Below are 11,445 nucleotides of genomic sequence, written 5' to 3' on the forward strand. Positions count from 1 at the left end.
GACTGCTAACAACCATTATGACAACCCCACACGCTAACAGCATTCGCCCTGACCGCATCTTCCGAATCCCTAAACCGCCAAACGCACCGGCAATGGCAACCAGGGACTTAATAGTCACTTTCCGCACCTTTCAAGACAAAATGTCAGTCCTCAAAGCTTTAAGGGGTAAACCGCCTCTCCGGTTCGAGGACATGATGCTCAGCTTCTTCACTGACCTTTCGCACACGACTCTGGCATGGCGGCGCTCTTTCCGACCGCTTACCGCACTGCTCCGACAGCATAACCTTCAATACCGCTGGCGGCCCTCACACACGCTCACGGTCCGCCAAGGAATGGACTACCACAGAATACAGGACCCTACCGACGCGGCGCAATTACTGCAGGCTCTGGGCCTACCCCCGGACTCCCTCACCCAGATGGGTCAGCACGGTGCTGCCTCGCCAACACATGCCTGGGATCCAACGAGAACTATCCCATTTGTGCCACAAGGACTAACACCTGACCCCTATGTCGCGGTCACTACTTAAACGGAGACAGGCGAACACACAATCGGCCACATGCCGTTAATATTGTTCAGGGGACAGTTTCAAAGCCTGAGGTATCCAGGCTACCCCAGCCGGGTTGGAAACCCCATTAAACTCTTGTTAAGCTATATAACTTTCTTTTCCCCCTTTTTATTTTTTACTTTTTATTTTTTATCATTGTGTAAATGTTATTTGTCATATGTTTCTTCTCGAACAAGTGCCTCTCCTATCTCTGGCATGGAAACTGGGCTCACCGGGCTATGTACAAATTACTATTAATGTTCCGTTTACCAGCAATTTACCACGACCTGTATTGTAAAAATATGACACCCCAGATATGAGCACCAAATCCTAAGGTAGAGGGACATGTGAAACAGATTCATGTAAACCTGTACACCCCAACCGACGCCTCATATAATGTGGATAGTATATTAGTAACTGACTCACTGTGCCCAGGTGAGAAAACCCCATCCCATAAACAGCTGACATGCCTAAAACCCGGTGACATGAGCCTCACGTAGCGCTCAACAGACATACCCAAGAGATAGCATGGCTTGCATGTCCCTATAACTGTTCCTTTTTTTTTTTTTTTTTTTTTTTTTGTTTAAACACGGAGCACAGAACTCAGTGACATAAATTTGCTCATTAGCCTGAACCTTAGCTCTCGGGCTATTCCCTAGGCTCACGTACCTTAACAGTGACATAGCCATCATGGGACCCCACAACTGCTTAATTGAACATGGGGAGAGATACAAGGGCGGGTGACAACAAACCAACCACCACCACCACCACCGCACAAGAAACACAGATATTGTTTTCTCATTCTGTTCACCCTTCAAATACCCATATTATTATCGTACACACATACATATCTCCCTGCGCATACCTTCATATGACACAGCATCCCTTACTTTGGGACCTTAGAATCCCACTATGCACGGAATCACCCTCACTCAATCTCTAACCACCATCAGAGAATAGTTGATGCGGTCATCGCTACTATGGTAACATCGATTCCCCCTATTGTTCCTGAAAGCTTGTTGACATACCCTTTCTATCGAGTAACGCCTCGGCGTAGACAAATGCATGTTAATTGTTAATTTTTACTGGTTATAAAATGTTACGTTAGCCTACCACGAGCATAACCAAAATGTAAATTTAATCTACTTACGTAATCGTACTGCTACACACCTAAGCGAATGTTCTTAACTTGTATATTGTTAAAACCTTAAAATGTGCCTGCTCCTTTTGTGCCCCGCACTCTGAATGTAAGAAAAGCTGGAGGACTACTCTTGGGGCACCCCGGCTCTGCCTAAGATTTATACATGCATAACACATCAATACACATAAGTTATATAAGTTCAAACACACCTTGCTTGAAGAAGCATTCACGTTTCTTAACATGGGCAGCGAGTCTGCATTAAACATGGCAACCTTTATTATTTCTTTTAAATTACGCTAGCCGCAGGACAGCACTTGATTATTCTAGCTCTCTAGCCTAACGTTGATCAGACCTGTCTACTGTTACGCTTTATTTTTTAACCTTAACTCACTTGCATGCTCAACCACAATGCAGTAACTGTTAACCAATGTTAAGCCTGTTCTATTGAATTTGTTTAGATCCAAAAGAAAAAATGTGCACGTACTCATGCCACGAATAAGTGACTGTATGTATAACTATATGCGCGCTGTTGTGGCGTATGGAACCGCTATGTACCTACCTGCACAATAAAAATAAAGAATATAAAAAAAAAAAAAAAGTGCAAATCCTTCTCCCACAGTAATTAAAGGGCCAGAATGAGTGACATGCACTCTGTTAGGACCGAACACTGTTTTTAAAGGGCCCAACCTCCCAGGGCCATAGTCAGCAGCCAGGCCCCTCCAATGCCCAGTGTCAAGGCGGGTTCCGCCACATAGCGATCCTACGCGAGATCCGACTGCAGTCCGTAGTGGGCAACCAGTGATAAGTCCACGCCGGAAGGTAGCGAGCAGTACTACTTCCCCTGGGAAAGCTGTGAATGTTGAACAAACCTGCAGGTAGTTCCATGCAGTTGGCGTGAGGAGGTACCTCTTTCGGACTCCAGAGTCCAGGCCGAAGTTGGTTGGGGTCCGAAACTCCTAGGTAGGCCAGGTCCCCCTATGTCGGAGTCATGAGCTTCGTCCGAAGGTCACATGATTCAGTCGTACCAGGCCAAAGACCCGATAAAGCGTCATGTTGGAGCGGCTGATAGTACCGGATCCTGGAGTTATGGCCTCGATGGCGAATAACAACTGGTCAATCGACCGGATTGGGCCCCTAAGTGTTACCCGCGGGTTGCGGAGCATATGCCTGGCATGTTCCTTGAAGACGGACATCTTGGTCTTCGGGAGACGGAGCACCGCCTGGACCAAATATTCTATGAAAGACCAGAAACTGGGTTGACTTGGAGTGAGTCAGATTCAATATGTCCATGTTGATGGCAAAATCCATGCAGGTTTCTCTCATGTCCAGTTGAGGGAGAGAACCAATCGTCCATGCCGAGCAGCTCTCTGACGGGATGAGTGCCCTCCGTCTCAAAGTGTCCACAGGCGACATATGCAATGGGAGCATGTAGCGTGGGGATGGGGCGGGAGTCCACTCCGCTGCACCCTTCGCCCAGCATGGCAACTTCGGAATGGACGCCTCTTTTGGTCATGCGTATTGCTCATGGAACGGTCCAAGGTTCCGCAACCTTGATCCTGAGTCCGGGCACGGTCCGAGAGACTTCTGGGGCTAGTAAGGGGAACCCTATGAATAGAGACGAGTCAGCTCAATTTGTACGTGAGGGCAACTCCGGAGAGCAGACCCAGCACTTGGATGCCAAATCCATCAGTTTGATGTTCAGCTCGGACAAGGGCCGTTTTGCGGTTCTCAGGGGTAGAAACCAACTAGGCGATACCTATAAGTCATATCGGTCCATTCCCAAAGGGAATTTAGTATTTTTCGCTTTCCAAGCTGTAACGCGCCATTTGTCCCGAGGAAACATATGTGTCCGCGTGTTGTCGACATCCAGTGGTTAGTCCCAGATAGAGTGCAAACCCTGTATCAGGTGTTTGCGGGGTCCTCTTGATGAATCCATCCGTTAGCCAACGCGTACCAGGGGTGCTTGGTGTAGCTTCTAGGATGGCCGGTGGAGTGTCCCCTGTAGGGTACCGATGGTTTCTGGCAGTGAGGTCAGCGGGGTGGCATGAGGACAGGCCAAGTGACCTTCTGGGCACGGGAGATTTGTCCTTTAGTCGTGATTGCATAACTGCCATAGAGGTAACAGTGTCGGAGTGATACCTGGTGCAGCCAACTGGGCGTCACCCCGGTGCAAGAGGGGGTCACCCAACAGGCACAAGCATACCATGCAGTATAGGCCAGCAGGGGAGGGGGTCACCCTCAGTCTGAACATAATCGGACACTGTAGGTACAGTAGTGGCGAAGTGATTAGCCGTATATTAAAAGTAGCCAGACATTGCCGGTCCAGCGGTGCAGACGGCAGGAGGGGGTCACCCTCATATAACCATAACCGGGCATTGCAGATCCAGCAGTGCTGTAGGTAAGAGGGGGTCACCCTCAGTTTGGTATCATAGAGGTCTGTACACCCAGTAGTGCAGTCAGCGAGAGGGGGTCACCCTCATTATGGTTATAACGGGACCCTGTAGGTCCAGCAGAATAGTCCACAGGAGGGGGTCACCCTCAGTATCTGCATATAGCAGGGCACAGTAAGAACAGTAGCTCAATCAGTGGGAGGGGTACCCTCTTTTACGGGTATACCCGGACGCTGTAGGTCCAGCAGTGCAGACTGTAGGAGGGGTTCCCCCTCGGTATGATAATAACAGGACATTGCCAGAGCATTAGTGTAGGAAGCAGGAGGGGGTCACCCTCAGCATTAATCCTACAGGACACAGTAGAGCCAGCAGGGTACTCATTGGTAGCCATGTTGCCAGAGGGAGGGGGTCACCCAGCCTACAATGGTGTCACACGTCCATTATTATGGTCCAGTAGCGGGTAGACCCCCAGAAAGATGGACGGGGGGGGGGGGTGTCACCCCCAGTAACAACAGGGCTGTATGTGGGGCCGGTTAGCCTGCCTGAGGGGTAGAAGGGTCCATACAGCTAGAAGCTGACTCACATCTACAGACCACTCAGGTATTATATTAGGATACACTTTTCAAGTGTATGAATAGTGGAAAAATGTAAGTCCCTTGCAGGAAGGGCAGCAAATCCTAGGCAGGGGAGCTAGGTGCTGAAAACAGGCCATTTAATTTTATGAGTAATGACTGAACCTTAAGAGAAAGACTTGATTAGCATATATCACATGTGGCATAGTCTTGCTAAACAATGATTTTTATTTGAGCAGTAACATGCCCCTTTAAATCTGAGATTCACATGTAATTAGTAAAAAAAGCATGATAAGTCTACTGCTAAGATAGAGAACAATGCATCAGACATCATAGTAAGCTGCAGTTGTGAGCTGTGAAAGTGCCTGGGACAGATCCTGCAATCCAGGATCTGTTACATATGCAGCATGTGAGACAGGCACAGTAAGTAGGGAGAGGAGAGACTGGCCACATGGCCAGCAGGGTAGCTCGGTGGGTGAGACTGGGCTGTTCGCAACGCACGGAGCCCATGCGGCTCCAAAAAATGGCCGCCGCGGTCGCAAAAAACTAGCGGTTGAAAAAGCTGCTCAGCAAGCGCCCAGGGGCCGCGGGGAGCAGGTGGGGAATAAGGGAGAACGGGTATGGGCGACAGAGCCCAGGGGGGGAACCCGGGGAGGGGAAACAGATTACAGGCAGAGCCAAAGCATCACAGCAGGGACACCCATTCCCCATACAGCAGAGTGAGAAAAACTGCATAAAGTAACCCAGAATAACAATAAATCAATGAGCAGTATCTAGAATCTATCAGATAAAAAGCCTAAATACAGCAACAGATGTTAACAAGAGATACAGCAGCTACATAGCATGAAGTGGTATAGGAAATAACACAGAATAAACTGCCTAGCTAAACCCAGCAATAGACTGCCTAGCTAAACCCAGCAATAGACTGCCTAGATAAACCAAGCAATAGACTGCCTAGATAAACCCAGCAATAGACTGCCTAGATAAACACAGCAGACAAACTGTTAAAACAAATCCAGCAAGAAACCTGCCAAAATAAACCCAGCAATTAAGCTGCCTAAACAAACCTAGTAAATAGACTGATTAAATAGACTGTTTAAATAAACAAGCAGCATGTAGGATAAAAAACAACCCAGAGCAGAGACAACTCTGAGTTGGTGAGTGCTCACCTGGAGGCAGCAGCAAAGAAAGAGGAAGTGGAAGAGCCTGCTTAGGGGTTTTATACTACTGTTGCTTTGTTCTGATTGGTTGTTTTGAAAAGTTCTGTTAACTGTTTCTTTGCTGCTGGAGGTTTCAGTAAAGAAGGTAAAGCAAATACGAAGCCTCCTGTCCTGCCATAAAATTGTATCTAAATCTCTAAATTGAACTTTAATCACATACAGGAGGCTATTGCAGGGTCTAGCAAGCTATTACCATAGCAGGGGATAAGAAAATCTTAATTAAACAGAGCTTGCAATAAGGAAAGCCTAAATAGGGCTCTCTTTACAGGAAGTGTTTATGGAAGGCTGTGCAAGTCACATGCAGGGAGGTGTGACTAGGGTTCATAAACAAAGGGATTTAACTCCTAAATGGCAGAGGATTGAGCAGTGAGGCTGCAGGGGCATGTTCTATACACCAAAACTGCTTCATTAAGCTAAAGTTGTTCAGGTGACTATAGTGTCCCTTTCAACAGCAATACACCCCAGGGGCCATAGTCATAGGAAAAGAGGCTGGCAAACAGGCCAAAAACCAGTGGCGAAGGGTAGTTCGTCACAGTGTTCCTACAAGAAGGTTTAGAAAACAATTATTGTTAACACAAAAGGAACACTAAAACTTGAACATATCCTATCCAAAAATCCCTGTTATCTATTTCTTACCTAAGATACATAAAACTCAAGATAACCTGCATTTTTTATTGCTTTCAACATTTTTTTTTTTAAATAAAAAATGTATTTGACCCCTTAAGGACACATGACATGTGTGACATGTCATGATTCCCTTTTATTCCAGAAGTTTGGTCCTTAAGGGGTTAAATAAGGTCTAACTGAGGGAGGGTCTAACTGGTGACAATGACTGAGGGAGGGAGTTACAGAGTGATTGAGGGAGGGGGTGACTGGTGACAGAGTGAGGGTGTCAGAAATAACTTTTTCACCTTTCCCTGGTGGTCCAATGTCCTGGCTCCCTGGTGGTCCGGTGGGCACTCTCTCCAGTCTGCAACTCTGGTGAGTGTGAGCTGCAGACTGTGCTGTATCGCGCAATATTCAAAAGTCAGAGTGTTGCCGTGGTAACCTGTGGCAACTCTCTGATTGGCAAGAGATTGTGATATACAGCACAGTCTGCAGTTCACACACGGCGGAGCTGCAGACTGTGATGGCTTTCTCCCCGGGCAGACAGGAGGGGCCTCGCACCTGGCGACATAGCAGGCAAGCCGCCGGGCCCCCTCCCGATGTTGGGTCCTCTGCTTCTAGCTCGAAGCCGGGCTAAAAAAATAAATTAACAACCTGCCCGGCGCCTGGAAGTGCATGTCCCAGGCGATAGGGATTGTGCATCCCCGATTTCAATATACAATACAGTATTTTGTTTGAGCTTCATGTGTCACTGAAAGCTTTGTCTTGTGGACCTCCATTCAAATTTTTTCAAAAGTTTCCTATTTTGGTCCTTAACTGGAAAATCCTGTTTTGGGCAGTTATTTTTGTATAAAATGATGTGTGAAATCAAGGTATTTTCAGATCTTTCTCTCTTTAATGTGTTCTTTGAGAACAAAGTGTGGTGGAATCTCGGTAAAAATAAATTTAGTAGGCCGAGATTACCACGTGGCATGTGTACGTGCATATACTGGTGTATCGGTCGGTTGGTTGCACGTGGCAAAGATACAATCAGTAGTGTACGGAGCATGTGCGAGAATACAGGATGTAGTATTCCCCTCCCCTATTGTGCTGGGCAAGCCATGTGGTCAAACAGGAAGTTAGTTCTTGTTCGATTGATTGGGTAAGAGTGTGTGTGGGTGGAGCTAATTATGGGTGGAGTTACATGCCTATATAAGGAGCCTACACTATTGTCCGGGGCTCAGATCTTGTTGTATTTTGGTGACATTAGTCCCTTTGAGTCCCGTTCGGTGAATCGAATAAAGAATCTCTTCCTTCCTGAAGAAACCTGTGTTCATCTCTCTGTGCTTGGCTTCCGTCAGTTTCTCCGGTATCAAAAGTAGTATCTGATTTGCACCAGAAACTTCTGAAAAACATATTCACTTAAACCAGAAGGTCCCCTTAGTGGTCCTCTTTCCATCCCCCTTTCCAGAAGAGGAGCAGTGCAGGCATGCACTAGATATGGCTTATGATCTCCAGACGTATACTGGGAGAATACATAAAACATAACAATGCCTACAAAGCTTTGGTTAAATTATGTGAAGACCCCAGGTGTAATCAGGTCCACTTTAAATCAAAAGTTCTGTGGAAAACAACTTTTAAAAGAGTCCCTATCTGCTTCGAGTAGGTAGCCACCTGGAGAAAGCTCCACCACATAGGCACATACAAGCCACGAAGGTCGCTGGATCTCCAGCAGGCATTGGTAGAAATATTGTGATGAACTGAACTACTAAACGATAAACAAAGTCAAAGAAAACACAATTAATCAAGTCAAAATGTAAGTGAAATAAAATGTGTTTATTCAAAGTAACATAAAATGTTATGTTTGCAAATTTTCTCTTAAATAGTCTAATAATTTAGTACCATAAGCTTTCATTGTGATAAACTCCTTCTTTCATTACCATCTGACCAGAACACAGTCTCCATTTTCGACCGAGTAGAACTGCAGGGATTTTAAATCATTTTCAAGTTCAATTTCTCTCCCCTCCATCTGCAGATGAAAAAAAAAATCATTTAACAAAGGTATTCAATATAGATTTAAATATAGAAAAAATAGAAAATCACTACAACAAGATCGGCGTAATAGACCCTGAATTGTTTAGAAACAATGTATTTCTTTTCATTTCAAAGACTAGCTTAATTGGTGTAGATAAGGAAGAGAGAGGGTTAGCACTTTAACCCTTTCAGGACGGAGTCAATAGTGCACGTTCTGATGAAAACAAAACGTAAACAAAAACTCGAATTTGCGCTACATGTCTGTTCAACCGTAGTTCCCCTCTTTCAAATTACAGGGAGTGCAGAATTATTAGGCAAGTTGTATTTTTGAGGATTAATTTTATTATTGAACAACAACCATGTTCTCAATGAACCCAAAAAACTCATTAATATCAAAGCTGAATATTTTTGGAAGTAGTTTTTAGTTTGTTTTTAGTTATAGCTATTTTAGGGGGATATCTGTGTGTGCAGGTGACTATTACTGTGCATAATTATTAGGCAACTTAACAAAAAACAAATATATACCCATTTCAATTATTTATTTTTACCAGTGAAACCAATATAACATCTCAACATTCACAAATGTACATTTCTGACATTCAAAAACATAACAAAAACAAATCAGTGACCAATATAGCCACCTTTCTTTGCAAGGACACTCAAAAGCCTGCCATCCATGGATTCTGTCAGTGTTTTGATCTGTTCACCATCAACATTGCGTGCAGCAGCAACCACAGCCTCCCAGACACTGTTCAGAGAGGTGTACTGTTTTCCCTCCTTGTAAATCTCACATTTGATGATGGACCACAGGTTCTCAATGGGGTTCAGATCAGGTGAACAATGAGGCCATGTCATTAGATTTTCTTCTTTTATACCCTTTCTTGCCAGCCACGCTGTGGAGTACTTGGACGCGTGTGATGGAGCATTGTCCTGCATGAAAATCATGTTTTTCTTGAAGGATGCAGACTTCTTCCTGTACCACTGCTTGAAGAAGTTGTCTTCCAGAAACTGGCAGTAGGACTGGGAGTTGAGCTTGACTCCATCCTCAACCCGAAAAGGCCCAACAAGCTCATCTTTGATGATACCAGCCCAAACCAGTACTCCACCTCCACCTTGCTGGCGTCTGAGTCGGACTGGAGCTCTCTGCCATTTACCAATCCAGCCACGGGCCCATCCATCTGGCCCATCAAGACTCACTCTCATTTCATCAGTCCATAAAACCTTAGAAAAATCAGTCTTGAGATATTTCTTGGCCCAGTCTTGACGTTTCAGCTTGTGTGTCTTGTTCAGTGGTGGTCGTCTTTCAGCCTTTCTTACCTTGGCCATGTCTCTGAGTATTGCACACCTTGTGCTTTTGGGCACTCCAGTGATGTTGCAGCTCTGAAATATGGCCAAACTGGTGGCAAGTGGCATCTTGGCAGCTGCACGCTTGACTTTTCTCAGTTCATGGGCAGTTATTTTGCGCCTTGGTTTCTCCACACGCTTCTTGCGACCCTGTTGACTATTTTGAATGAAACGCTTGATTGTTCGATGATCACGCTTCAGAAGCTTTGCAATTTTAAGAGTGCTGCATCCCTCTGCAAGATATCTCACTATTTTTGACTTTTCTGAGCCTGTCAAGTCCTTTTTTTGACCCATTTTGAAAGGAAGTTGCCTAATAATTATGCACACCTGATATAGGGTGTTGATGTCATTAGACCACACCCCTTCTCATTACAGAGATGCACATCACCTAATATGCTTAATTGGTAGAAGGCTTTCGAGCCTATACACCTTGGAGTAAGACAACATGCATAAAGAGGATGATGTGGTCAAAATACTCATTTGCCTAATAATTCTGCACTCCCTGTATATGCACCCACACTTATTATATATCATTTTGTTCAGGAGAAACCGGGCTTTAATCTATCATTAACTATTCATATATGGAACATAATTTATTATGAATAAAATTGAAAATAATGTGAGACAATAAGATTTTTTTTTAAATTTGCATTTCCGTCTGACATTTTAACTGTGAATGTCAGAACACTGTTTTTACTGCAAAGAAATGCACATATTTGTAATCAGCGATGTCTCACGGGTACAACAGTACCCCCCATTAACAGGTTTTATGTTGTTTTGGAAAGTTACAGGGTTAAATATAAAACATTCCATTTTCAAATTGAAATTTTCCAGATTAGTAATGTTACCTTTGAGACGGTGTGGTAGCCCAGGAATGAGAATTACCCCCATTAATGGCATAGCATTTGAAAAAGTAGACAACCCAAGGTATTGAAAGTGGGGTATGTTTAGTATGTTTTAGTAGCCACTTAGTCACAAACACTGGCCAAAGTTAGCGTTCATATTTGTTTTTGTGTGAAAAAAACAAAAAACGAATATTTGGCCAGTGTTTGTGACTAAGTGGCTACTAAGAAAGACTGGACATACCCCACTTGCAATACCTTGGGTTGTCTACTTTTATAAATGGTATGCCATCATGGGGGTAATTCTCATTCCTGGGCTACCATACGCTCTCAAAGGCAACATAACCAATCTGGCAAATTTCAATGTGAAAAAAATAAAATGCAAGCCTTATATGTTGACTCTCTAACTTTCCAAAACACCATAAAACCTGTACATGGGGGGTACTGTTATTCTCGGGAGACTTCACTCAACACAAATATTAGTGTTTTAAAACCGTAAAACATATTACAACAATAATATATAGACCATAAAAGTGCTGTTCGTTTGTAAAAAATGCGAAAAACTTCACTTTTACTTAAAATATCATCGTTGTAATACAATTTATCAGTTTGAAACACTAATATTTGAGCTCAGCGAAGTCTCCCGAGTAAAACAGTACCCCCTATGTACAGGTTTTATGGTGTCTTGGAGAGTTACCGGGTCAAATATAGTGCTTGCCAATTAAATTCTCTGCACTTTCTCCCTGTGTTGTCAGTCATGTCAATCAAATTT

The 11,445-nt window shown here is 44.4% G+C and overlaps 1 protein-coding gene across 4 annotated transcripts in view; it reads right to left on the reverse strand.

Moving 5' to 3' along the window:
- Positions 1 to 8,268: 8,268 nt before the first annotated feature.
- The window catches only part of TBCE (tubulin folding cofactor E), a 439,454-nt gene continuing 436,277 nt past the window's right edge, over positions 8,269 to 11,445 (reverse strand). For all 4 annotated transcript variants that reach the window (XM_063443380.1, XM_063443381.1, XM_063443379.1 and 1 more), the window contains one exon: positions 8,269 to 8,482. In XM_063443380.1, the coding sequence (XP_063299450.1) occupies positions 8,390 to 8,482 (93 nt within the window). In that variant the 3' untranslated portion in view covers positions 8,269 to 8,389. The remainder of the gene's footprint in view (positions 8,483 to 11,445) is intronic.

Source organism: Pelobates fuscus, chromosome 2, assembly GCF_036172605.1.
Source record: "Pelobates fuscus isolate aPelFus1 chromosome 2, aPelFus1.pri, whole genome shotgun sequence".
NCBI lineage: Eukaryota > Metazoa > Chordata > Amphibia > Anura > Pelobatidae > Pelobates > Pelobates fuscus.